The 27,942-nt window shown below is 53.0% G+C and overlaps 1 protein-coding gene across 3 annotated transcripts; it reads left to right on the forward strand.

Moving 5' to 3' along the window:
- The first annotated feature begins 4,568 nt into the window (after positions 1–4,568).
- LOC119920902 (polyadenylate-binding protein 2) lies at positions 4,569–27,348 on the forward strand. Of its 3 annotated transcripts, XM_038741130.1 has the most exons (11): positions 4,650–4,751; positions 4,964–5,047; positions 5,612–6,066; positions 6,294–6,312; positions 21,058–21,073; positions 23,209–23,372; positions 23,880–23,947; positions 24,112–24,218; positions 25,178–25,265; positions 25,353–25,504; positions 26,504–27,348. In XM_038741130.1, exons 3-11 carry the CDS (start codon positions 5,620–5,622, stop codon positions 26,541–26,543), a joined length of 1,101 nt encoding a protein of 366 aa, XP_038597058.1. In that variant the 5' UTR covers positions 4,650–4,751; positions 4,964–5,047; positions 5,612–5,619; the 3' UTR covers positions 26,544–27,348. The 3 variants fall into 3 exon arrangements, with proteins under 3 accessions (XP_038597056.1, XP_038597058.1, XP_038597057.1); XM_038741129.1 differs by lacking the exons at positions 4,650–4,751; positions 4,964–5,047; positions 5,612–6,066; positions 6,294–6,312; positions 21,058–21,073 and adding an exon at positions 18,099–18,204 and having other exon boundaries at positions 23,258–23,372; positions 26,504–27,345; XM_038741128.1 differs by lacking the exons at positions 6,294–6,312; positions 21,058–21,073; positions 23,209–23,372; ... (3 more) ...; positions 25,353–25,504; positions 26,504–27,348 and adding an exon at positions 7,306–7,547 and having other exon boundaries at positions 4,569–4,751; positions 5,612–6,057.
- The last annotated feature ends 594 nt before the right edge of the window (positions 27,349–27,942 follow it).

Below are 27,942 nucleotides of genomic sequence, written 5' to 3' on the forward strand. Positions count from 1 at the left end.
TAATGATAATGGCATCCCCGTTTTACAGATGAGGGAACTGAGGCCCAGAAAAGTGAAGTAATAATAACACTAATAATAATAATGGCATCCCGGTTTTACAGGTGAGGGAACTGAGGCCCAGAAAAGTGAAGTAATAATAATAATAATAAACGACATTTATTAAGCACTACAATAATAATAATGGTACTTGTTAAGCGCTTACTATGTGCCAAGCACTGTTCTAAGCGCTGGGGGAGGGATACAAGGTGATCAGGTTGCCCCATGTGGGGCTCCCAGTCTTCATCTCCATTTTACAGAAGAGGTAACTGAGGCCCAGAGAAGTGAAGTGACTTGCCCAAAGTCACACAGCCGACAAGTGGCAGAGCCGGGATTCGAACCCATGACCTCGGACTCCCAAGCCCGGGCTCTTGCCACTGAGCCACAATGTTTTTTTCATTTGCCTGTTCCGTTTTGTTGTCTGTCTCCCCGTTCTAGACTGTGAGCCCGTTGTTGGGTAGAGCCCGTCTCTATCTGTTGCCAATTTGTACTGCCCAAGCGCTTAGTCCACTGCTCTGCACACAGTAAGCGCTCAATAAATACGATTGAATGAATGAATAACTGAATGAGAAGCATTGTTTGTCTCCCCCTTCTAGACTGTGAGTCCGTTGTTGGGTAGGGACTGTCTCCCTATGTTGCCAACTTGTATTTTCCAAGTGCTTAGTACAGTGCTCTGCACACAGTAAGCGCTTAATAAATATGATTGAATGAATGAATGAGAAGCAGCGTGGCTCAGTGGAAAAGAGCCCGGGCTTTGGAGTCAGAGGTTGTGGGTTCAAATCCCAGCTCCGCCAATTGCCAGCTGTGTGACTTTGGGCAAGTCACTTCACTTCTCTGGGCCTCAGTTCCCTCATCTGGAAAATGGAGATGAAGACTGTGAGCCCTCCGTGGGACAACCTGATCACCTTGTATCCCCCCAGCGCTTAGAACAGTGCTTTACACATAGCGCTTAATAAATGCCATTTAAAAAAAAATGAATGGAAGCGGTAGAGCCGGGATTAGAACCCACGACCTCTGACTCCCAAGCCTTTCCACTAAGCTACGCTGCTTCTCTAAGTGAAGTGACTTGCCCAAGGTCACACAGGTAGATGTGTGGCAGAGCCGGGATTAGACCTCTGACTCCCAAGCCCGGGGTCCTTCCCGGGAAGGGCTTGCGGGAGCAGAAGGAATTCGTCTGCCCGCCTCCCATCCAGCTGCCCGGGCATTAAACCAAGGAGGCGCCCCATCGGGCACAAAGGATGTCGGGGGACAAAGTTGAACTCTCGGGAATGGGGGACAAGAGGGGCAGGGCTGGGAAAACTGGTAAGCTTCCAAGGACCGGGATGCGCCTAGAGCCTGGGCCTGGAAATTAGAAGGGCATAGGTTCTAATTCCGACTCTCCACTTGTCTGCCGTGTGACCTTGGATCATCATCATCATCATCAATCGTATTTATTGAGCGCTTACTGTGTGCAGAGCACTGTACTAAGCGCTTGGGAAGTCCAAGTTGGCAACATATAGAGACGGTCCCTACCCAACAATCAATCAATCGTATTTATTGAGCGCTTACTATGTGCAGAGCACTGTACTAAGCGCTTGGGAAGTACAAATTGGCAACATAGAGAGACAGTCCCTACCCAACAGTGGGCTCACGGTCTAAAAGGGGGAGACAGAGAACAAAACCAAGCATACTAACAAAATAAAATAAATAGAATAGATATGTACAAGTAAAATAAATAGAGTAACAAATATGTACAAACATATATATATATGTATACATATACATATATACATATGGATGAGTCACTTCACTTCTGTGGGCTTCAGTGACCTCATCGGTAAAATGGAGATTGAGACTGTGAGCCCCACGTGGGACTGTGTCCATCCTGATTTGCTTGTATCCACCACCAGTGCTTAGTATGGTGCCTGGCACATAGTAAGCGCTTAACAAATACAATTATTATTATTATTATTATTATTATGCACCCAGTTTGGGCGAGTCCCCTCCACCTGACTTCCAGGGATTCCAGCCTCCACCTCCTCCCTCTACCCCTCCAGGACTATGTTGCCAACTTGTACTTCCCAAGCGCTTAGTACAGTGCTCTGCACACAGTAAGCGCTCAATAAATACGATTGATTGATTGATTGACCTTCCCCAGTCTCCTCCCAACCCGTCATTCCCCCACATGCTGTCATTCGTGGAGAAGCAGCGTGGCTCAGTGGAAAGAGGCCGGGCTTTGGAGTCAGAGGCCGTGGGTTCAAATCCTGGCTCCGCCACTTGTCAGCTGTGTGACGTTGGGCAAGTCACTTCACTTCTCTGGGCCTCAGTGCCCTCATCTGGAAAATGGGGATGAAGACTGTGAGCCCCTCGTGGGACAACCTGATTACCTTGTATCTACCCCAGCGCTTCGAACAGTGCTTTGCACATAGTAAGCGCTTAACAAATACCAACAACAACAACAAAAAAAGCAGCGTGGCTCAGTGGAAAGAGGCCGGGCTTTGGAGTCAGAGGTCATGGGTTCAAATCCCAGCTCTGGCAACTGTCAGCTGTGTGACTGGGCAAGTCACTTCACTTCTCTGGGCCTCAGTTATCTGTAAAATGGGGATGAAAACCGTGAGCCCCCCGTGGGACAACCTGATCACCTTGTTACCTGCCCAGCGCTTAGAACAGTGCTTTGCACATAGTAAGCGCTTAACAAATACCATTATTATTAGTCATTCATTCAATCGTATTTATTGAGCGCTTACTGTGTGCAGAGCACTGTACTAAGCGCTTGGGAAGGACAAGTTGGCAACATAGAGAGACGGTCCCTACCCATCAGCGGGGTCACAGTTCCAACAAGATGGAACCTCGGCACCATCCTTATTTCTCGGAGATAGGGCACGGGCCTGGGAGTGAGAAGGACCTGGGTTCTAATTCCCGCTCTGCCACTTGCCTGCTGTGTGACCTTGGGCAAGTCACTTTACAAGTCCCAGTTACTTCAATTGTAAAATAGGGATTAAGACTGTAAGCCTCCTGTGGGACAGGGACCGTGTCCAAACTACTAATCAGGTTGGTAATCAATTGCTTACTAGGGGCCAGGTATTGCGCTAAGTGCTAGGGTAGATCCAGATCAGTCAGTCAGTCGTATTTATTGATTTAGTACAGTGCTAAGCGCTTAGTACAGTGCTGTGCACACAGTAAGGGCTCAATAAATACGATTGAATGAATGAATGAATTTTGACTCCTGTCTACATGTTTTGTTTTGTTGTCTGTCTCCCCCTTCTAGACGTTGTTGGGTAGGGACCGTCTCTATCTGTTGCCAACTTGTACTTCCCAAGCGCTTAGTACAGTGCTCTGCACACAGTAAGCGCTCAATAAATACGATTGAATGAATGTACTGAGCGCTTATGAACTAATCAGGTTGGACACAGCCCGCGGTGAAGCAGCGTGGCTCAGTGGAAAGAGCACGGGCTTGGGAGTCAGAGGTCATGGGTTCTAATCCCAGCTCCCCCACATCTGCTGTGTGACCTTGGGCAAGTCACTTAACTTCTCTGAGCCTCAGTTCCCTCATCTGGAAAATGGGGATTAAGACTGTGAGCCCCACGTGGGACAACATGATCACCCTGTATCCTCCCCAGCGCTTAGAACAGGGCTTCGCACATAGTGCTTAACAAATGCCATCATCATCATCACATGGGGCTCACAGTCTCAATCCCCATTTTACAGATGAGGGAACTGAGGCACAGAGAAGTAGCGTGGCTCAGTGGAAAGAGCCCGGGCTTTGGAGTCAGAGGTCGTGGGTTCAAATCCCGGCTCCGCCACTTGTCAGCTGTGTGACTTTGGGCAAGTCACTTCACTTCTCTGGGCCTCAGTTCCCTCATCTGTAAAATGGGGATGAAGACTGTGAGCCCCACGTGGGACAACCTGATTACCTTGTATCTCCCCCAGCGCTTAGAACAGTGCTTTGCACATAGTAAGCGCTTAACAAATACCAACATTATTATTATTATTATTATTAAGTGAAGTCACTTGCCTAAGGTTACACAGCAGACAGGCGGCGGAGCCGGGATTAGAACCCAGGTCCTTCCGACTCTCAGGCCCGGGCTCTTTCCACTAGGCCACACTGCTTCTAACCTAATTAAAGTGTAGCTACCCCAGTGCTTAATACAGTGCCTGGCGCATAGTAAGCGCATAACGAATACCATTAAACAATGGATTTTCCGGGTCCCCTGGCCGACGCTCCCTGGATCGGCCTCCTAGATCACTTCCGGGGCATCCCCTGGCAGGACCTTTCTGGGGAAACCGTTTGGAAATTACGGGATAAAAGGGGTTGGAAGGATTCAAACGTGGTGGCTTAGCTGCCCACCCAGCAGAAGGCAGGCGGGCTGGTGCAGGAGGAAAGCTGTGGGCCCAGGAGGCCGGCTGCAGGCCGCCTTGGCACCTCCCCAGCCCCTCTGTCTGTCTGTCCCTCTCCAGCACATCCATCCCCCTCCAGCTGGCTCCAAATTGAGTCCAATCCCTCCTCCCTCTCCTTCCTGTCTCCTCCCTCTCCCTGCTCCTCCTTTTCCTCCTCCGCCCCTCAGCCCTGGACGCATCCCTCTGCCCCATCATCACCAGGCGCCGGGCCCTCCTCCCTTCCCTCCTCTCCCCCTCCTCCTCCTCCCTTCTCCCTGTCCCTCCTCCCTCCTCCTCCTCCTGCTGCTGCTCCTGCACCAGGAAGCTGCCTAGATCCAGCCCTGGGAGCGGCCTGACCCGTGAGAGCCGTCAGAGGGGGTGGAGGGGGGGAAGGCAGAGGGAGGAGGAGGAGGAAGAAGAAGAGGACTTGGGGAGGAGGGTTTCTGGGGTGCGGCCTCCTCCCCCCAGGGTTGCCCGATGGGGGCGAGCAGCTATTAGACAGCTGGCAAGGGGGGGTGGGCCCGGGCTCCCTCCTTCCAATATCTGTTCCTTCCCACCCCCTCTCCTCCAGGGTGCAGCTCCGGATTGAGGATGAAAGGCCCCGGGGCGGGGCTGGCATCTGCCAGGGCTGTGTCCTAGGAGAGCCCCCGAATAGGTGAGTGCCACCCTCCGCCCCCCACCCTCTCGATGCTGCCGCCCCACTCCTCCAGGTAACGCCCCCTGCTCCTCCGAGAGCCTGGGGGGCGGGGGCAGGGTCCCACCCCTGCCAAAGCCCCTCCACCGCCCCCCATGCCTGCAGCTCCATCCTCCTCCCACCACCCTCCTCCTCCTCCTCCGCTCAGCCTTCTGGACCCAGGCGGGGGCGGACAGGCATCCTCGTTGGACACGGTGCCCACACCGTTGGCTCCACGGAAAAAGCCAGTTGACCCGTTTGGCCTGGTTCGGGCCTAATCAATCGATCGTATTTAGGGAGCGCTTACTGTGTGCAGAGCACTGTACTAAGCGCTTGGGAAGGACAAGTTGGCAACACATACAGTCCCTACCCAAGAGTGGGCTCACAGTCTAAAAGACTAATGCCAAGTGCCCGGAATTCTCCTCTCCCCTGCCCAGTCCACCCACCCGCAAGCCCTGCCGGCCGGCTCACCCACCGCCCGTCCGGGCCCACCCCGCGTCCCTCCTAACGTCCCTCCACGTCCTCCCCCCCTCCGCTGTCCCGCAGCCCCCCGGATGGCGACCCCGGCACCGGCCTCGGTCTCAGACACCCGGGCCCTGGTGGCGGACTTTGTGGGCTACAAGCTGCGGCAGAAGGGCTTCGCCTGCGGGGCCGGGCCCGGGGAGGGCCCCCCGGCCCAGCCCCTGCACCGGGCCATGCGGGCCGCCGGGGACGAGTTCGAGTCGCGCTTCCGGCGGGCCTTCTCGGACTTGGCGTCCCAGCTCCACGTGACGCCCGGCTCGGCCCAGCAGCGCTTCACCCAGGTGTCGGACGAGCTCTTCCAGGGGGGGCCCAACTGGGGCCGGCTGGTGGCCTTCTTCGTGTTCGGGGCCGCGCTCTGCGCCGAGAGCGTCAACAAGGAGATGGAGCCCCTGGTGGGGCAGGTGCAGGACTGGATGGTGGCCTATCTGGACACCCAGCTGGCCGACTGGATCCGCAGCAGTGGGGGCTGGGTAAGGGCCGCCCTCGCCACCCTGGGGGCGTGGGGAGGGCCCCACCGGGCTCTGGGCGTAGAGGTGGGGGCCATCACCTCCTCGCAATATTAGCATTTAGGGTCATTAATAATAATGACGGCATTTATTAAGCGCTTACTGTGTGCAAAGCACCGTTCTGAGCGCTGGGGAGGTTACAAGGTGATCAGGTTGTCCCACAGGGGGCTCACGGTCTTCATCCCCATTTCCCAGTTGAGGTAACTGAGGCACAGAGAAGTTAAGCGACTTGCCCAAAGTCACCCAGCTGACAATTGGCGGAGCCGGGGTTTGGACCCGTGACCTCTGACTCCAAAACCCGGGCTCTTTCCACTGGGCCACGCTGCTTCTCAAGCCCCAGGCTTCCCTCCACTCACCTGTGAGCCGGTCTCATTCATTCAGTTGTATTTAGGGAGCACTTGCAGCGTGCAGAGCACTGTACTAAGCGCCGGGGAAGGGTAGACTATAACAATAAACAGACACGTTCCCTGCCCACAATGAGCTTACGGTCTAGAGGGGGTGTTCTATGTTCCAGAGACTGTACCTAGCGCTGGGATGGATACAAGCAAACTGGTTTGGACACAGTCCCACGTGGGGTCTCCTCACCCAGCCCAGCTCTCCTGGGTCTGCTGTAAAGCCCCAGTTTGTATCTGCATCAGTGCTTGGCGCTTAACAAATGCCACAATTGTCCCTGTTGTTATCTTTATTATTATTATTATGATTTCCATTTCCATGCCAGCTCCTGAGGAAGACCTGTTGTCGCCTGGAGTACTGCTCCCGTGCCCGGCCCAATTTCCCCCTCCATAAAAGTCTTGGCCCCGCAGTCAAAATCAATCCATCGTATTTATTGGGCGCTTACTGAGGGCACAGCACCGTACTAAGCACTTGGGAGAGTGGAATATAACAGAGTTGGCAGACACATTCCCCGCCCGTAACGAGCTTACAGTCTAGAGGAGCAAAATGAAGCGTTGGGGTCTCTGGAGGGGGGTGGAGATGAGCTGTGGGGCCGAGCCAGGGGGGCGGTCAGTCATTTATTGAACGCTTTCTGGGTGCAGAGCACTGTACCTTAGTACACTTGGGAGAGGGCAATATAACAGACACATTCCCTGCCCACAGCGAGCTTACTGTCTAGAGGGGGAGACAGACAAGCTGGGGAGAGGACAGAACTGGATCTCCTCCTCTTCCTCCTCCTCCTCCTCCTCCCCCCCATCCTTCCTCCCTTCTCTTCCACAGGCGGAGTTCACGGCCCTGTATGGGGACGGGGCCCTGGAGGACGCCCGGCGCCTACGGGAGGGGAACTGGGCCTCCGTGCGGACCGTGCTGACGGGGGCCGTGGCGCTGGGAGCCCTGGTGACCGTCGGGGCCTTCTTCGCGAGCAAGTGAGCGCCCGGCCCGGACGAGGAGTCCGGAGCGGCCTCTGGGCAAGGAGAGCAGGGAGCGGGTGGGGAGAGCCCCCGGGAGATAGGCCAGTGACGGGGGGGATAGGGGTGGACTTGGGAGAGGAAGAGCGCGGGTGGGGTGACAGGGGGGTGGGATAGGGAAAGTGAGGAATGGGAGACGCGAGGGAGCCCGGGGGAGAGAGGAGGTAGAGCCGGAGAGACGGGAGGGACGCACCGGTAGGTCGGGGCAGGGGGGGTGGTGGTATGGGAGGGGGTCGAAGCAGAAGATTCAGTCAGAGCCCTGCACAGGCCGAAAAAAATTTCCCCGTCCGTCCCGGCACAGCCCCGGGCCTCCGCTCGCTGGGTCAGACCCAAGTCCGGGGGTCTGGGCCCATTTCCAGGAGGGGCTGTGCCGCGGGGACACGGGTCCTCGAGGTCATCTCTCCACGGCTTTCCCAGCCGGTCCCGGCTCTAAACGGACATGGGGAGGCCAGGCCCGGGGACCCGAGGGGCAGCCCAGCCCTGCCCATTTGACCCGATTGGTCCTCGAGCCTGGGCCTACGGTCTGGTCCTCCTCCGGCCGTGACTCCGGTTTCGGGGGGGGGGACGCGGCTGGATGTGACGCTCTGAGGCGGGGGCGCGGGTGGACGGAAACGGGCGGGCCGGAGTCACAGCCAGCAGAACCAAGGCTGGGAAGACCAGGGTGTGAGGCCGGGGAAAGAAACGTCTGTCGGGACGGGGAGCAGGCGGTGTACACGGCTCTGGTTCGGGATGGGTGTCGGAGTGTGTGTAGGTAAGGGGGCTGTCCAGCTGGGAACAGCAGGAGTGAGTGTGTCCGGCGGGGGGGGCCGGGCTCTAGCCGAGCCCTCCTCCCTGCATTCTTGCCCGCCGTCCTTGCTGCTGCCCCGTGGGGGCTTTGACCGGACGGCGTGGCTGGGGGTCCTCGGGACCCCCAGCTGCCCTCTCCCCGACTTCCTACTGGAGGCCGGCAGGACCCACCCCCACAAGCCCTCCTACCCGGGAACTCCCCCACCGATGCCGAAACACTACCCGAGGGCAGAAGCGGGCCCTCTAGGAGCAGGGGTCGAGGACACTAGCGCGGACCGGGATTCCCAGACCCGGATTACGGGCCCTGGGGCTCTGTGGGATTGAATCAGCATCCCTCCCGGGGGGATGAGGGGCGAGGGAGGAGGAGGCGGGCTCTAGAACCCAGCCCATACTATGCAGTGGGCGAGGCCGCTGCTAGATTAAGGGCCCTGCGGATGGGTTCTAGAGTGTGCGGCGAGATCGGAAAACGTGGAGGCGAGCCGGGCGGGTAGGTGGGTATCGCTCGACTGTATCCCAGAGGGTGGAGCAGGACCCTTCCCCCCCTAAAAAAAAAAAAAATCCAGAAAATACCTAGAACGGATCCAGGACCCAATTCTCTCTTTGGGAGAAGTAACTTTTCCCTTCGGCTACTTCCCCCAAGCTAGACTTTGCTGCTGCACTTCCCAAGGTGCTAAAATTGCTGCTCAAACGCCGACTCCAAACCACCCTGTACGTACTCCAGAGCCCGGCCTGCGATCTAGAGCGCTGACCGCTCAGCCACAAAAAAAAAAAAAACAACAACAACGAAAGACACAGTCGTCTCTTCTGGGCAGAGACCGTACTTGGTTCCAGAATGTGGCATTTGTTGGGACCAACCTTGGCCTCAGGTGTTTTAATCCAAACTTTTGCTTTTGAGGCCTGCCGGAGGGGAGGGGAGCCTCCTTGCTAAACCACGGGGGCAGGCCGGTCGACCACCCCCCACCCCGCCAGAGCCCTCCGTTGGTTCGCTATCCTGTCAGAGAGGGGCCTGCTGATGGAGAAACCGAGATCAACTAGAGTCTCGTGCTCCTCTCCTCCCCAATCCAGACCTCTGTCCTCCACCTTCCCTCCCACACCCCACATCGACAGCGGCCCAGAGCTCCTCCACCCTCCCCGGCTCCCAGGGACCAGAGATAACGGGGAAAAAAAAACCGACCCGCTGCCAAACTTCTCCCACACCGGGAGGCGGGCTCCAGAGGTTGCCTTTCACAGGAGCCTAGGCTTAGCACCCGGTGGGACTCCCCCCTCCACCCCCGGGGCAGGTTTGTACCCATTTCCCCTTCCCGAATGCAGAGGCAGGGGAAGCCCTCCGGGGCGGTGGGCTCCTGCCAGGGAAAATCTGGCAGTTCAAAGACCAAGAAACCCCAGGGCCTTCCGGCCTGTTCCCTTCAACTCTACCGACTCCCGGGAGACGCAGGCCGGATGTGGCTCCCTGGTTTTTAATCCGTTTCGTAAAAAGGGGAAAAAGACCTACAACCTCCAGGTGCCATTTATTTTTATTTTTATTCTTTTGGGTCAAAAGATGAAACAGCCAGAGAGGCCGGGGCGTCTGTTTCCCGCTTCCCGCTACCTAGAGCTCACGGGGCTTTGCTTGGGCCGCGGGTGAAGCGGGGCGACGGTGACCGAGGGGCGGCTCGGCTCAAGGAGCTCCCGCTCTCTCCCCTCCGCCCCGCTTCCAACCCTCGCCCCCCCCACCAGGACACACTCATTGTTTTTCTTCTTTTTCCAAGTAAAAAGCGGCGCGAGAATGGACTTGGCTAGTTTAAAAGAAAAAGTTATATAAATATAAATATATTCCTGTATTTTTATTTAATAATTTATAAATACCGGGTTCATTTGACTTTTATTTTTGTGTAATATGTACTGGCTGTATTAAAAATGTAAAAGAATAAAACCTACCAGTTTAATGAGACCAACTGAGCAGGGTCTGTGGACTCGAAAACCAGGGCAGAGGGATGTGTGGCGACGGAAACAGATGGTCTGTGAGCCTCCGTCCTGAGATTTCAGGAGCGAGGAACCTGGGCAAGGGAGCGGATTATAATAATAAATGTGGTATTCGTTAAGCGCTTACTATGTGCCAAGCACTGTTCTAAGTGCTGGGTAGATATAAGGTGGGACACAGCCCCATGTCCCATATAAGGCTCCCAGTCATGATCCCTATTTTACAGTTGAGGTAACTGAGGTACAGAGAAGTGAAGCGACTTACCTAAGGTCACACAGCAGACACATGGCAGAGCCAGGATTAGAACCCGGGACCTGTGGACTCTCAGACCCATGGTCTTTCCACTAGGCCACGCTGCTTCTGTGGATTCTGGAATGTGTAGCATCACTTACGCACTCTCACTTGCATTCCAGCTCCACACCTGCCGCGACGAGTTCGACGACAGGTAGGAATGCAACATCACAAAGCGCTGATATAAATGTTGCCAACTTGTACTTCCCAAGCGCTTAGTACAGTGCTCTGCACACAGTAAGCGCTCAATAAATACGATTGATGACAAAGCAGGTGGGTGGCCCGAGCCCACGTTTTTTATTTTTGTTGGCACTGGTCTGACCGAGTAATGGTCAGGTATTTATTTTATTTATTTTATTTTGTTAATATGTTTTGTTATGTGTCTCCCCCTTCTAGACTGTGAGCCCTCTGTTGGGTCGGGACCGTCTCTCTATGTTGCCGACTTGTACTTCCCAAGCGCTTAGTCCAGTGCTGTGCACACAGTAAGCGCTCAGTAAATACGATTGAATGAATGAGTGAATAACGGCAGGGCTCATGTTTTAACTTGACTCTTTCATCGGAGCCAGAGTGGTAACCCTTCTGTACTCCATCCGGAGATTTTAGCCAACTGAAGCTCGGCTTCCTAGCAGGTGGTGGGAAGGTCGGGGGGCGGATTCAATCAATTAATGTGTTTATTGAGCGCTTACCTTGCGCAGAGCCAGAGCTCTGTGCTAAGCGCTTGGGAGATGACAACAGGCACATTCTCCACCTGCAACCAATTTACAGTCTAGAGGGGCCTGGATCCTAAGCAAGCGCTGTACTAAGCTAAGCAAGCCGTTAGTACAGTGCTCTGCACACAGCGCTCAATAAATACGATTGAATGAATGAATGGATCGTGGCTTTCTGTCGGCCACATATACACCGTATCAATGCAGCTTGTTGCTTAGCAGAAATTCCCATCTAAATCCAGCAGTCGCCCTGGAGAAGCCGCAGGGGTGGCACCACTACTTCCAGGTCAGTCCGTCGTATTTATTGAGCGCTTATGGTGTGCAGAGCATTGTACTGAGCGCTTGGGAGAGTGCAGTGTAACAGACGCACTCCCTGCCCACAACGACCTTACAGTCTGGGGGACGAGTTTGCCTTCTAGATGGGCCTCCATCTCAGCTTCGTGTCAGACACCCATCCACAATATCATCATCATCAATCGTATTTATTGAGCGCTTACTATGTGCAGAGCACTGTACTAAGCGCTTGGGAAGTACAAATTGGCAACCTATAGAGACAGTCCCTACCCAACAGTGGGCTCACAGTCTAAAAGGGGGAGACAGAAAACAAAACCAAACATACTAACAAAATAAAATAAATAGGGTAGATATGTACAAGTAAAATAAATAAATAGAGTAATAAATATGTACAACCATATATACATATATACAGGTGCTGTGGGGAAGGGAAGGAGGTAAGATGGGGGGGATGGAGAGCGCAGCTGGTTGCTGAGCGGAAATTCCTGTGTATGAGCTGGGAGTTTATTGCCCATCTAAATCCAGCAGGCCAAGGGCTGGGGAGAGAGTCAGTCAGTGGTATTTATTGAGCGCTTACTGTGTGGAAAGCACTGCACTAAGCGATTGGGACAGTACAGTATAACAAGAAACGTACAAAATAACAAACAAATGTATTTCTAGACTGTGAGCCCGTTGTTGGGTAGGGACCGTCTCTGTACGTTACCGATTTGTACTTCCCAAGCGTTTAGTACAGTGCTGTACACACAGTAAGCGCTCAATAAATACAGTTCAATGAATAAATGAATGAAATATAACAATCAGACAAGGTTGTCCGTAAACTATCTTTGAGCCTTATCAGTCGCTGGGAAAAACTCCACAACCCCCTACCGTAAACTTTCAGTTTTTCATCTCTCAATCATCAGAGGTCGAGTTGGACAAGTACCGCTGTTGCTTAGAATGCATTCCGCTGCTATTGCTTCTTGAACACCAGAAATGTCCTTTCCCCCTTCCTAAAAATCGCTGCAACAACTTTCCATGTCCCTAGCAATCCGTCATTTGGGATAGAGAGTGAGCTTTGAAAGAGGGAAGCAGTCGGGAAAAAGATAGGATCAAAATGGATGCAGTTGAAAAGCTATGGGTTGACAAATCTAGAAAGGGGAGTTGAATCTTGGGGTTGGTGTGAACCCAGGAGGAGTTGCGAGTGAAGTGATAACTCACTCAATTAAACATCTTCACACATTTTAGAGGCCCATAAAAAGTTCCTGTGGCGAGGAGCTTTGAACTTAGTTCCAGCTTTTCTCTTCCTCTGCCACTACAGCAATGGCTCCCATAGAGGACACGGATCCTGCCAGCCCTAGCGAAGAGGTAAGCGATTTAAGAGTCGGGGGTGATTGATGAAGAACCAAAGTAAAAGAAGGGGACTCTTTGGAGTCATGGTGCTAGGATCCGTCTGAGATGTCCTATTCTGGGACCCGAGGGTGACAATACCAAGGCATGGGGGTGGAGCTAGGATATGGGCCTGAAGCTCGATGCCAATGGCCATTCCGTGGAGGACTACCAAGCTTAGCGGAAAGAGCCCGGGCTTGGGAGTCAGAGGTCATGGGTTCTAATCGTGCTCCACCACTTCATTCATTCATTCAATCGTATTTATTGAGCGCTTAGTGTGTGCAGAGCACTGTACTGGGAAGTACAAATTGGCAACATACAGAGATGGTCCCTACCCAACAATGGGCTCACAGCCTAGGAGGGGGAGGCAGGCAACAAAACAAGTAGACACTTCTCAGCTGTGTGACTTTGGGCAAATTGCTTCACTTCTCTGGGCCTCGGTTACCTCATCTGTAAAACGGGCATCAAGACTGTGAGCCCCACGTGGGCCTTGTATCTACCCCAGCGCTTAGAACAGGGCTTGGTACCTAGTAAGCGCTTAATAATAATAATGATAATAACAATGTTAAGCGCTTGCTATGTGCCAAGCACTGTTCTGATTGGAGGGGGGGGGGGGATAGACGGTGATCAGGTTGCCCCAAGTGGGGCTCCCAGTCTTCAACCCCATTTTACAGATGAGGGAACTAAGGCTCAGAGAATGAAGTGACTTGCCCAAAGTCACACAGCTGACAAGTGGCAGAGCCAGGGTTATAACCCGCCAAGCTAACTCTCTTCCACCCTTCAAGGCCCTACTGAGAGCTCACCTCCTCCAGGAGGCCTTCTCACACTGAGCCCCCTCCTCCATCCCTCCCACCTTACCTCCTTCCCCTCCCCACAGCACCTGTATAAATGTACATGTTTATATGTATTTATTGCTCTATTTATTTTATTTGTACATATTTATTCTATTTATTTTATTTTGTTAATATGTTTTGTTTTGTTCTGTCTCCCCCTTCCAGACAGTGAGCCCACTGTCTCTATATGTTGCCAACTTGTACTTCCCAAGCACTTAGTACAGTGCTCTGCACACAGTAATTATGATTGAATGAATGAATGAACCCATGACCTCTGGCTCCCAAGCCCGTGCTCTTTCCACTGAGCCACGCTGAATACCATAATAATAATAATAATAATAATAATGGCATTTATTAAGCGCTTACTATGTGCAAAGCACTGGGGAGGTTACAAGGTGATCAGGTTGTCCCTCGTGGGGCTCACAGTCTTAATCCCCATTTTACAGATGAGGTAACTGAGGCCCAGAGAAGTGAAGTGACTTGCCCAAAGTCACACAGCTGACAATTGGCGGAGCCGGGATTTGAACCTATGACCCCTGACTCCAAAGCCCGTGCTCTTTCCACTGAGCCACGCTGCTTCTCTGTTTCTCTACTTCTCTTTATTACTACTAAATGGGGCAACCCCTTCTCGAATTATCCTTCCTTTCAATTCCCCCTTCCTCCTAGTAGCCCCCCAAAGGAGGGTCACCCTCCAGAAGGCTAAAGTAGGCCATGAGGGCCGGCAAGATGGCGGCGCCTTCGGCCTTCGATCACGTGAGCCGGAGCCCGGGGGCGTCCGTTTGGCCAGGCCGGTCACGTGGGGCGAAGCCTGTCCGGCCGGAGCCAATCGGCAGCCGAGATTCGACGAGGGGCGGGGGCGCGCGCGGCCTCCAGCCAATCACAGCGGGCCTGGGGCCCGCCCTCTGGGGAGGAGGGGATGACACCCCCCCGGCGGGTTGCCTAATGGCGCGTGAGGCGACGCCGATTCATTCATTCAGTCGTATTTACTGAGCGCTTACCGTGTGCAGAGCACTGTACTAAACGCTTGGGAAGTACAAGTTGGCAACATCTAGAGACGGTCCCTACCCAACAATCAATCAATCGTATTTATTGAGCGCTTACCGTGTGCAGAGCACTGTACTAAGCGCTTGGGAAGTACAAGTTGGCAACATACAGAGACAGTCCCTACCCAACAGCGGGCTCACAGTCTAGAAGGGGGAGACAGACAACAAAACAGAACATTAACAAAATAAATAGAATAAATACGTACAAGTAAAATAGAGTAATAAATATGTACAAACATATATACAGCTGCTGTGGGGAGGGGGAATGGAAGGAGGGGGCTCAGTCTGGGAAGGCCTCCTGGAGGAGGTGAGCTCTCAGTAGGGCTTTGAAGGGAGGAATATATTGTGCATCTTTACATATTCTATTTATTTTACTTCGCTAATATGTTTTGTTTTGTTGTCTCCCCCTTCTAGACTGTGAGCCCGCTGTTGGGTAGGGACTGTCTCTAGAGGTTGCCAACTTGTACAGGAGAAGCAGCGTGGCTCAGTGGAAAGAGCCCGGGCTTTGGAGTCAGAGGGCAGGGGTTCAACTGCCAGCTGTGTGACTTTGGGCAAGTCACTTGACTTCTCTGGGCCTCAGTTCCCTCATCTGTAAAATGGGGATTAAGACTGTGAGCCCCACGTGGGACAACCTGATGACCTTGTATCTACCCCAGTGCTTAGAACAGTGCTTTGCACATAGTAAGTGCTTAATAATAATAATAATAATAATAATAATAATAATAATTCTCTGGGCCTCAGTTCCCTCATCTGTAAAATGGGGATGAAGACTGGGAGCTCCACGTGGGACAACCTGATCACCTTGTATCCCCCCAGCGCTTCGAACAGTGCTTTGCACATAGTGAGTGCTTAATAATAATAATAATAATTCTCTGGGCCTCAGTTCCAGATAATAATAATTATCATTATTATTATTATTCTCTGGGCCTCAGTTTCCTCATCTGTAAAATGGGGCTGAAGACTGTGAGCCCCACGTGGGACAACTTGATCACCTTGTATCCCCCCCCAGGGCTTAGAACAGTGCTTTGCACACAGAAAGCGCTTAATAATAATAATAATAATTCTCTGGGCCTCAGTTCCAGATAATAATAATATTTATTATTATTATTATTCTCTGGGCCTCAGTTCCCTCAGCTGTAAAATGGGGCTGAAGACTGTGAGCCCCGTGTGGGACAACCTGATCACCTTGTATCCCCCAGTGCTTAGAACAGTGCTTTGTGCATAGTAAGTGCTTAATAATAATAATAATAATTATTATTATTCTCTGTGCCTCAGTTCCCTCATCTGTAAAATGGGGCTGAAGTAATAATAATAATAACAATTATTATTCTCTGGGCCTCAGTTCCCTCACCTGTAAAATGGGGATGAAGACTGTGAGCCCCACATGGGACAACCTGATCACCTTGTATCCCCCCCAGCACTTAGAACAGTGCTTTGCACATAGTGAGCGCTTAATAATAATAATAATTCTCTGGGCCTCAGTTCCAGATAATAATAATAATAAAAATAAAAATAAATTATTATTATTCTCTGTGCCTCAGTTCCCTCATCTGTAAAATGGTGATGAAGACTGTGAGCCCCACGTGGGACAACCTGATCACCTTGTATCCCCCCAGCGCTTAGAATAGTGCTTTGCGCATGGTGAGCACTTAGTAATAATAATAACAACAATTCTCTGGGCCTCAATTCCAGATAATAATAATAATTATTATTATTATTATTATTCTCTGGGCCTCAATTCCAGATAATAATAATAATAATAATTATTATTATTATTCTCTGGGCCTCAGTTGCCTCAACTGTAAAATGGGGATGAAGACTGTGAGCCCCACGTGGGACAACCTGATCACCTGGTATCCCCCCCAGCGCTTAGAACAGTGCTTTGTGCATAGTGAGTGCTTAATAATGATAATAACTCTTTGGGCCTCAGTTCCAGATAATAATAATAGTAATTATTATTATTATTCCCTGGGCCTCAGTTCCCTCATCTGTAAAATGGGGATGAAGACTGTGAGCCCCATGTGGGACAACCTGATCAACTTGTATCCCCCCCAGCGCTTAGAACAGTGCTTTGCACATAGTGAGTGCTTAATAATGATAATAATAATAATTCTCTGGGCCTCAGTTCCAGATAATAATAATTATAATCATTATAATATATAATATAATATATAATATAATTATATATAATGTATGATATACAATTAGATATAATATATAATATTATATATAATATATTATATATAATAATATATAATAATTATAATTATAAATAATAATAATAATAATTATTATTATTATTCTCTGGGCCTCAGTTCCCTCATCTGTAAAATGGGGATGAAGACTGTGAGCCCCACGTGGGACAACCTGATCACCTGGTATCCCCCCCAGCGCTTAGAACAGTGCTTTGCGCATAGTGAGCGCTTAATAATAATAATAATACTTTGGGCCTCAGTTCCAGATAATAATAATAATAACAACAACAATAATAATAATAATGATCTGTGCCTCAGTTCCCTCATCTGTAAAATGGGGCTGAAGACTGTGTGACCCACGTGGGACCACCTGATCACCTTGTATCCCCCCACCAGCGCTTAGAACGGTGATGGGAACCAACTGGTTCCCACACACCGTAAGCGCTCAAGCGACTGAATAGATTCAGGGCGCTGTGGGGAGGGGAAGGCGGGGAGAAGGCCGCGTCCCCCCGCCCCGGATTGGAGCGCCGGTTTGACGGACGGGCGCCCCAGCCCAATGGGGGCGCGGGCGCGGGGTGACGGACGGGCGCCCGGGCCAATGGGCGCCCGGCGGCGCTGCCCAATGGGCGCGGGGCGGGCGGGCGGCAGTCGGAGCGAGCGGCGATGGCGGCGGCGGCGGCGGGAGCGGCGGGAGGAGCGGGCGGAGCGGCGGCGGCGGCGGGCGGTGCGGGCGGCCGAGGGTCCGGGCCGGGCCGCCGCCGGCGCCATCTTGGGCCCGGGCCCGGCGGAGAGGCCGGTGACGGGGCCCCGCCCGGAGGAGGAGGAGCGGGAGCGGGAGCGGCGGCGGGAGGAAGAAGAGCGGGAGGAGGCCGCCGCCGCGCCGCCGCCGACTACGGCAACGGGCTGGAGGCGGAGGAGCTGGAGCCCGACGAGGACGACGACGACGAGGACGACGACGACGACGACGAGGAGGAGCTGCTGCTCGAGGACGCGCCGGCCCCCGCCCCGCCGGCCCCGGACCCGCCCGGCGCCGTGGCGACCGCAGCCCCCGCCGGCCCCGGCCCCGGCCCCCTGCCCGCGGGGGCCCCCGGACCCTCGGGCTCGGGCCCCGCCTCGGGCCCCGCCGCCGCCGCCGCCGCCGCCTCCGCCGCCCCCCTCGGGCCCCGGGCCCCACGACGACGACGAGGAGCCCGGCCTCGGCGACGGGGACCCCGCCGACGGAGCCATCGAGGACCCGGTCAGGCCGGGAACGGGCCGCGGCTGCCCCTTCCCCCTCACCTACTACTAAGGATAACGACAATAATGGCTAATTTGTTAAGCGCTTACTATGTGCCAAGCACTGTTCTGAGCGCTGGGGAGGTAACAAGGTGAAGAGGTTGTCCCATGGGGGGCTCCCAGTCTTCATCCCCATTTTCCAGATGAGGGAACTGAGGCCCAGTGAAGTGACTTGCCCAAAGTCACACAGCGGACAGAGCCGGGATTCGAACCCATGACCTCCGACTCCAAAGCCCGGGCTCTTTCCTTTGAGCCACGCTGCTTCGCTAATGATAACGACAATAATGGCATTTCTTAAGCGCTTACTATGTGCCAAGCATTGTTCTAAGCGCTGGGGGAGGTTACAAGGTGATCAGGTTGGCCCACCGGGGGCTCGCAGTTATCATCCCCGTTTTACAGATGGGGTAGCTGAGGCCCGGAGAAGGCCCAGAGTCACCCAGCCGACAGTTGGCGGAGCCGGGATTCGAACCCATGACCTCCGACTCCAAAGCCCGGGCTCTTTCCATTGAGCCACGCTGCTTCTCTAATGATGACAGCAATAATGGCATTTCTTAAGCGCTTACTATGTGCCAAGCACTGTTCTAAGCGCTGGGAGAGGTTACAAGGTGATCAGGTTGGCCCACCGGGGGCTCGCAGTTTTCATCCCCGTTTTACAGATGGGGTAGCTGAGGCCCGGAGAAGGCCCAGAGTCACCCAGCCGACAGTTGGCGGAGCCGGGATTCGAACCCATGACCTCCGACTCCAAAGCCCGGGCTCTTTCCATTGAGCCACGCTGCTTCTCTAATGATGACAGCAATGATGGCATTTCTTAAGCGCTTACTATGTGCCAAGCATTGTTCTAAGCGCCGGGGGAGGTTACAAGGTGATCAGGTTGGCCCACCGGGGGCTCGCAGTTTTCATCCCCGTTTTACAGATGGGGTAGCTGAGGCCCGGAGAAGGCCCAGAGTCACCCAGCCGACAGTTGGCGGAGCCGGGATTCGAACCCATGACCTCCGACTCCAAAGCCCGGGCTCTTTCCATTGAGCCACGCTGCTTCTCTAATGATGACAGCAATAATGGCATTTCTTAAGCGCTTACTATGTGCCAAGCACTGTTCTAAGCGCTGGGAGAGGTTACAAGGTGATCAGGTTGGCCCACCGGGGGCTCGCAGTTTTCATCCCCGTTTTACAGATGGGGTAGCTGAGGCCCGGAGAAGGCCCAAAGTCACCCAGCCGACAGTTGGCGCAGCCGGGATTTGAACCCGTGACCTCTGACTCCAAAGCCCGGGCTCTTGCCACGGAGCCACGCTGCTTCTCGTTTATTAAGCGCCTACTATGGTTCTACAGGTGGTGGGGCTCACCGTCTAAAGAGGAGGGAACTGAGGCCCAGAGTTCAGCCCTGTTGATGGTATCTCTGAAGCGCCCGGTATGGGCCAAGTGTTAGAGGTCGAGGCCTTCTGAACTCTAGAATAACAATATTGATGGTATTTGTTCACCATTTTGCAGATGAGGAAACTGAGGCCTAGAGAATAATAATAATGATGATGGCATTAAGCGCTTATTATGTGCCAAGCACTGTTTTAAGTGCTGGGAGGGGTACAAGGTCAACAGGTCCCACGTGGGGCTCCCAGTCTTCACCCCCATGTTGCAGATGAGGGATCTGAGGCCCAGAGAAGTGAAGTGACTTAAAGGTGATCAGGTTGTCCCACGTGGGGCTCACAGTCGTAATTCCCCATTTTGCAGATGAGGGAACTGAGGCCCAGAGTAGTGAAGTGACTTGCCCAAAGTCACACAGGTGACAATTGGTGGAGCCCGGATTTACAGATGAGGCAACTGAGGCCCAGAAATTAAGATTAATAATGGTGGTACTTATTAAGCGCTTACTATGTGCAGAGCACTGTTCTAAGCACTGGCGGGGGAGACAAGGTGATCAGGTTGTCCCACGTGGGGCTCACAGTCTTAATTCCCCATTTTGCAGATGAGGGAACCGAGGCAGAGAGAAGTGAAGTGACTTGCCCAAAGTCACACAGCTGACAACTGGCGGAGCCGGGATTTACAGATGAGGGAACTGAGGCCCAGAGAATAATAATAATGATGATGGCATTTATTAAGCGCTTACTGTGTGCAAAGCACTGTTCTAAGCGCTGGGGGGGATACAAGGGCATCAGGTTGTGGGGCTCACAGTCTTCATTCCCATTTTGCACATGAGGGAACTGAGGCCCAGAGAAGTGAAGTGACTTGCCCATAGTCACACAGCTGACAATTGGCGGAGCCGGGATTTACGGATGAGGGAACTGAGGCCCAGAAAATAATAATAATAATAATAATAATGATGGCATTTCTTAAGCGCTTACTATGTGCAAAGCACTGTTTTAAGCACTGGAGGGATACAAGGTGATCAGGTTGTGGGGCTCACAGTCTTCCCCATTTTACAGATGAGGGAACTGAGGCCCAGAGAATAATAATAATGATGGTATTTATTAAGTGCTTACTATGTGCAAAGCACCGTTTTAAGCGCTGGGGGGCGATACAAGGTCATCAGGTTGTCCCACGTGGGGCTCACAGTCTTAATTCCCTATTTTACAGATGAGGGAACTGAGGCCCAGAGAATAATAATGATGACATTTATTAAGCCCTTACCATGTGCAAAGCACTGTTTTAAGCGCGGGGGGTGGATACAAGGTGATCAGGTTGTCCCACGGAGGGCTCACAGTCTTCTATCCCCATTTTACAGATGAGGGAACTGAGGCCCAGAGAATAATAATGATGGCATTTATTAAGTCCTCACCATGTGCAAAGCACTGTTTTAAGCGCGGGGGGCGGGGGGGGGATACAAGGTGATCAGGTGATCTGGTTCTCATAGAGCCATTTCTCTCTCCTTTTCTACTCCAATGGGAGTGTTTTCTCCAGAATGCCATTTATTAAATGCTTACCGAGTGCTAAGCACCCTCTAGAGTGAGAGCTTGTTGTGGGTAGGGAATGTGTCCCACGGGGGGCTCACAGTCTTCTATCCCCATTTTACAGATGAGGGAACTGAGGCCCAGAGAAGCGAAGTGACTTGTCCAAAGTCACCCAGCTGACAAGTGGCGGAGCCGGGATTGGAACTCGTGATCACTGACTGAATCCCATACTCTTTCCACTGAGCCACGCTGCTTCTCAACCTACCATGGGACAGACTCTGTCCTGAGTGCTACGCCTCCAGGCCTCTTAAACTCTAGGATAAGAATCATAATAGTCATGTATTTAACTGCCTACTGTAGTCCAGGTACTGTGCTAAACGCTAGAGCTCCAGGCCTCCTCAATCTTAGGGTAATATTCATAATAATCATGTATTTAACCGCCTACCATGAGCCAGGTACTGTGCTAAGCGCTAAAGCTTCAGCCCTCCTCAATTTTAGGATAATAATCATAATAATCATGTATTTAACCGCCTACTGTGAGCCAGGCACTGTGCTAAGCACTAAAGGTTTAGGCCTCCTGAACTCTAGAATGATATTGATGCTATTTGTTAAAATCGCTTACTATGGGCCAGGCACTACTTAGCACTAGAGCTCCAGGCCTCCCCAACTCTGTAATAATAATGGTGGTAGTATTTAAGTGCCTGCTATGAGCCAAGCATTGTACTAAGTGCCAGAGCTTAGTACACCTGAACTCTAGAATAATATTGATGGTATTTGTTAAGCGCCTACTATGAGCCAGGCACTGTACTAAGCTGAACTCTGTAGTAATAATAATAATAATAATGATGTGTTTAAGCGCCTGCTATGGGCCAGGCACTGTGCTAAGCGCTGGACTTGAGGCCTCCTGAACTCTAGAATAATATTGATGGTATTTAAGCGCTTACTATGAGCCAGGCACTGTACTAAGCTGAATTCTGTAGTAGTAATAATAATAATGATGTGTTTAAGCACCTGCTATGGGCCAGGCACTGTGCTAAGCGCTGGACTTGAGGCCTCCTGAACTCTAGAATAATATTGATGGTATTTAAGCACTTACTATGAGCCAGGCACTGTACTAAACTGAACTCTGTAGGAATAATAATAATGATGTGTTTAAGTGCCTACTATGGGCACTGTACTAAGCGCTATAGCTTAGCTATAGCTCCAGGCCTCCTGATCTCTAGAATAACATTGATGATATCTCCTAAGCGCCTGGTATGGGCCAAGCATTGTACTAAGTGCCAGAGCTTAGTACTTCTGAACTCTAGAATAATATTGATGGTATTTGTTAAGTGCCTACTATGAGCCAGGCACTGTACTAAGCTGAACTCTGTAGTAATAATAATAATAATAATGATGTGATGGCCAAGTGCTAGAGCTTGAGGCCTTCTGAACTCTAGAATAACAATATTGATGGTATTTGTTAAGCACTTGTTATGTGCCAAGCACTGTTCTAAGTGCTGGGAGGGATACAAGGTCAAGAGGTCCCACGTGGGGCTCCCAGTCTTCACCCCCATTTTCCAGATGAGGGAACTGAGGCACAGAGAAGTGAGTTGCTCAAAGTCACACATTTTCCAGATGAGGGAACCGAGGCAGAGAGAAGTGAAGTGCCTTGCCCAAAGTCACACAGCCGACAAGTGGCAGAGCTGGGATTAGAACCCAAGCCCGCAATCTTTCCACTGAGCCACGCTGTTTCCCTACCCTGTAAACCCCTCATGGGCCCTGGAACATTTCAGTCTCGTAATAATAATGATGGTGGTGTTGGTTAAGCGCTTATTTTGTGCCAAGCACTGTTCGAAGAGCTGGGGTAGATATAAGGTAATCAGGTTGTCCCACGTGGGGCTCCCAGTCTTAACCCCCATTTTACAGATGAGGGAACTTGGTACTTTCCCAAGCGCTCAGTACAGCGCTCGGCACCCTGTAAACCCCTCATGGGCCAGGGATGTGTGTCTCGTCTCACGTTCTCTCAAGCCCACAGTGTTCAGCATCTAATAAGCGCTCAATAAGTACCACTGAGGGACTGGCTCCTTCCTGGCTGTCACCGAGGAGGGCACGGCTGTTTCTAAACTCCCACTCCTCCTCCTCTGATCCCCTGCAGGAGCTGGAGGCGATCAAGGCCCGAGTGCGGGAGATGGAAGAGGAGGCCGAGAAGCTGAAGGAGCTGCAGAATGAAGTGGAGAAACAGATGAACATGAGTCCGCCCCCGGGCAACGGTGAGTGAGCAGCTGCCGTGGGGTGGGGGGTGGGCAGGCACCGCATGCCCCTGACACATGGGGAGAGGGGGAGAGAGTCGGGTGACGGAAATTCCCTGGAACTCCTCTTCCCGGGGCCTGTGGGGTGGGCTACCTTGTGGTTAGGGGAAATGGGGGCTTTTCCTGCCTCAGGGCTTTTCCCTGCCCTACTAGAGCCATTTCACGCCTGGGCTTTCCAGGTGGAGGTCTTGCTACCCTCCAGACTGTAAGCTCGTTCCCTAGACTGCAAGCTTGTTGTGGGCAGAGAATGTCTGTTATATTGTACTTAGAACGGGTCTGCATAGAGTAAGCGCTCAGTAAATATGATTGACAGACTGCCAGTCTTGTTTGCTTGGTGACAGATGGGATCCAGGTTCAGGGTACTCCCCCCCACCTCCTTCCTGTTCCCTTGGTTACTGGGGGAGGGTGGGGGGCTGCCATGGAGCGAAGGGTGACGTCCCCCTCTGACTGTTTTGCTCTGACCCTCAGCTGGCCCGGTAATCATGTCGATTGAGGAGAAGATGGAAGCAGATGCGCGATCCATCTATGTGGGCAATGTGAGTACGGTGGTTCCCAGTGTGCCAGGAGGAGCCTGATGGGGCAGGTTCTGGGCAGTGGCGGTGGGCAGGTGGCCGGGAAGTGAGGTACATCGGCTCCCCGGGCCCCTGGAGCAACACTCCCATGATGCGCTTTCTCTCTCTCCGTCTCCTTCTCCGCACAGGTGGACTATGGCGCGACAGCGGAGGAGCTGGAAGCCCATTTTCACGGCTGCGGCTCGGTCAACCGCGTCACCATCCTCTGCGACAAGTTCAGCGGACATCCCAAGGGGTGAGTGCGGGGGACGGGCGGGAGTCTAGCCTCCCACTGGGTCACGCTCCCTCTAGTCGCCAGAATGCATTTCCTTGTTTGTAAATATCTGCGCCATTTGAGCGGTAGCTCCTTGCGGGCAGGGTGTGTTGTCCTTTCCCAAGCACTTGTTATACCGTAGTCTTTATCATTAATTGTATTTATTGAGCGCTTAAAACAGGGTACCGTATTAAGTGCAAGGGAGGGGACAGTTCAACAGAGCTGGTAGACGTGAGCCCACAGTGAGTTTACAGTCCAAGTATCTATTAGACACTTATCCTGCAGCGCAGGGTACTAAGTGTTTGGAGTAGGATAATAGAGTTAGAAGTAGTTGGAGAAACAGCGTGTCCTGGTGGAAGGAGCACAGGCACAGTGGAAAGAGCATGGGCTTTGGAGTCAGAGTTCATGGATTCGATTCCCGGCTCTACCAATTGTCAGCTGTGTGACTTTGGGCAAGTCACTTAACTCTCTGTACCTCAGTTCCCTCATCTGTAAAATGGGGATTAAGATGGTGAGCCCTCTGTGGGACAACTAGATCACCTTGTAACCTCCCCAGCACTTAGAACAGTGCCTTGCACATAGTAAGCGTTCAATAAATGCCATCATTATCATTATTATTATTATTATTATTATTATTATTATTATTATTATTATTATTATGAGTACCTGGGTTCTAATTCTGGCTCCGCCACTTGTCTGCTGCGTGACATACCTGTTACCTCTTAATAAAATGGGGGTGAAGACTGTGAGTCCCACATGCGACATTGCTGTGTCCAAACTGCTTATTTTGTACCTACCCTAGCGCTCACCCTAGTGCTTGGCACATAGTAAGTGCATAAACACCTTTTTAAAAAAAAAAACACGACAATCTCGTGTTTTAGGTCTAATGCTGAGAGGGTGAACTCAGCGTGAGGTTGCTTCTGTCTGTCCTCTCTGGCCAGGTTCGCGTACATTGAATTTTCAGACAAAGAATCGGTGAGGACGTCCATGGCCTTAGACGAGTCTCTCTTCAGAGGACGACAGATCAAGGTGAGCCCCGGGCCTTCGGTGGCTGTCCTCGGGTCACTGATGGCGGACCGACCGTCCTCCTGACCCCCTCCCGCTTCCCGCCCGCAGGTGATACCGAAACGGACCAACCGGCCGGGGATCAGCACTACAGACCGGGGGTTCCCCCGCGCCCGCTTCCGGGCCCGAGCCGCCAACTACAGCAGCTCCCGTGCCCGCTTCTACAGCGGCTTCAACAGCAGGCCCCGGGGTCGCGTCTACAGGTCAGGATAGATGGGGCTGCTCCCCTCCACGCGCCTCGGGACTCAACCTGGCGCGTGGGCTGCCCCCCCCCCCCCCCCCCCCGCCAGTCTGCCCCTCTGCTCCGGAAAGCCCTCCCTCTCCCGCTTTCCCCCCGACTGTGGGAGGTGAGGGTGGGGGCTGGGAAACCGGTGACCGGGGCGGCTCCCACTGGGCCGCCCCTCCTGCCTGTGCCCTCCATGGGCACCCGTCCTGGGCTCCTTGCCCACCCTCCCTTCCGCTAGGACGGAGTGTGACCAGGCGGGCCTGGTTGGTGGGGCCGGGCCCCGCCCCACCCCCAGCAGGTGCCCATTTCCACTGGCGTCCCGACTGGGCGGCCGAAGCCGGCCCGGTCCCCGAGGACCCTGTGTCCTGGGCTTCTTGGGAGGCTCTGGTGACGGGGAAGGTGTGGGAACTTCCCAGACCACTCGGGAGCAGCGAGGCCACCACAGTAGCTAGGCCTGGGAGGTGTCGGAAAGCGAATTCTCCAGAACCGCGAGGGTGGGATTTGGGGTTGCAGTGCTCCAGGTTGGGGGCTTTAGACCCACGTATCCCGAGGGCACCTTTCCTTCTCCCCCACCCCCCATCCCCTTTTCCTTCTTGGACCCTCCACGGACCGCTCCCCCCTCCTCATTTGGGCTGCTGCAGATGGGCCGCTGGTGCCTGCCCCCATTCTCTACCGAGAACCCTCCCCCCGGCTTCCCCGCACCCTGCTTTGCCATCACCCATTTGGGAGTCCTGTAGGTGACTCTTCCCTTTCCCACCACCTCTGCTTTCCCCCTCATGCCTGGACCTCTACTGGGTTTGAAGGTTTCAGGGGTCTGAAACCCCCCCCCCCCCCCTTCCAGATAACGGGTTGGGAAGCCGACGGAAGCCGTGGCAGAGCCGGAGGAGTCGGGGGGCGGGGGCGGCTGGGGACCCCGGGGGTGCTGAGGAGGGGGCCGGTGGCTGGGTTAACACATGACTCTCCTTCTTTCTTCCAGGGGCCGGGCTAGAGCGACGTCATGGTATTCCCCTTACTAAAAAAAAGTGTGTATTAGGAGGAGAGGAAAAAAAAAAAGAAAGAAGGAAAAAAAAAAGAATTTAAAAAAAAGAGGAAAAAAAGAAGATGACCTTGATGGAAAAAAAAAAATATTTAAAAAAAAAAAGAAAAAGAGAGCGATACTGTGGAAGGGGGGAAATTCCCATAACTAACTCTGCTGAGGAGGGACCTGCTACTGGCGGGGAGTGGGGGGTGCCCGGGGAGTGGGGCAGGGGCGGCTCCCTCTCCGGGGCTTCACCAAGGACGCGTCTCGACTGCAAGCCGCTTCCCGCCCCCTCCGCCTTCCTCCCCCTCTTTTCCTCCCCCGTCCCCGACCCAGCGGGGGCTGCTCAGGGTGGGTGAGGGCAGAGGCCAGGGGGAGGAGGGGGCAGTGCCCCGGGGCTCTGGAAGGACACCAAATTGTTCTGCTTGTTACCCTCCCTCCCCATCTCTTCCTTCTCCCCTCCTCCCCCTTCCCCTCCTTCCTCCTCCTCCTCCTCCTCCTGCCTGCCTGCCTCCCACCCCGCCAAGCCCCCCTCTCGTCTGTTCCACCCGCGGCTCCCCGCCCCACGCCCAAAGATTCCTTGGTGATCGATTTTGTTTCCGTTTTGTGTTTCTGTTTCTGTTTCGAGTGTCTTTCTTTGCAGGTTTCTGTAGCCGGAAGGTCCTCGTTCCGCTCCCAGCGGCTCCAGTGTAAACTCCCCCCCCCCCCTCTGGGGGAGTGCACCGCCTTGTTCGGGGGGTTTGGGTTATTATTATTATTATTTTTCCCCCCCCTCTCTTTCTTTTAACATTTCTTTTCCTTTTTCATTTTGGATTCGGAGAGGGTGGGAGAGGTGGGGCAGGGGCAGGGTGGGGGGTTTGGATTTTGTTTATTTTTTTAGGTATTTCCAGGGGGAGGGAGGATTTTTTTTTTTTTAAAACATGTTATGAATAAAATAAAATGTTTTTTGAAAGTAAACTGTGGGAGGCGTCACTTGAGGATCGCGGGGAGAGGCGGAGTGGAAGGCGGGGTGTAAGATAGGGTCAGGCTGGGCATTTGATAGGGTTGCATGTAAGCAAGAATGGAAAACAGTGACTCACTGCACATGTGATGGACGCTGTTCACCTTGTCCTTGAAACACAACTTGTTCCCTAGGATGCCCCCCTCATCTGCAGGGGCTTCCTGGTTGCCATGGAAACGAGCCTGGCTCACTAGACTACTGGGCCAGCCCTGCTCCTCTGTGGCTAAACCGACATGGCCAAGGTTGGTTCTGGAGCTGGGCCAGACCAGCTGGAAAATACAACAATCCTTGGCCCCCCAGGTGACGATATTTTTTGATGGATGATAGTATTTGCTAAGCGCTTAGTATGTACCAGGCTGTGCTGGGGAAGAGACTGTGAGCCCACTGTTGGGTAGGG

The sequence above is a fragment of the Tachyglossus aculeatus genome (genome assembly GCF_015852505.1).
Source record: "Tachyglossus aculeatus isolate mTacAcu1 chromosome 12 unlocalized genomic scaffold, mTacAcu1.pri SUPER_6_unloc_1, whole genome shotgun sequence".
Lineage (NCBI taxonomy): Eukaryota > Metazoa > Chordata > Mammalia > Monotremata > Tachyglossidae > Tachyglossus > Tachyglossus aculeatus.

Coding starts and splice junctions, on each gene's coding strand:
- LOC119920902 (XM_038741130.1), top strand. CDS start 5,620: ATGGCGACCCCGGCACCGGCCTCGGTCTCAGACACCCGGGCCCTGGTG. Junction 23,948..24,111: donor GATCCATCTATGTGGGCAAT/GTGAGTACGGTG, acceptor TTCTCCGCACAG/GTGGACTATGGCGCGACAGC. Junction 24,219..25,177: donor TTCAGCGGACATCCCAAGGG/GTGAGTGCGGGG, acceptor CTCTCTGGCCAG/GTTCGCGTACATTGAATTTT.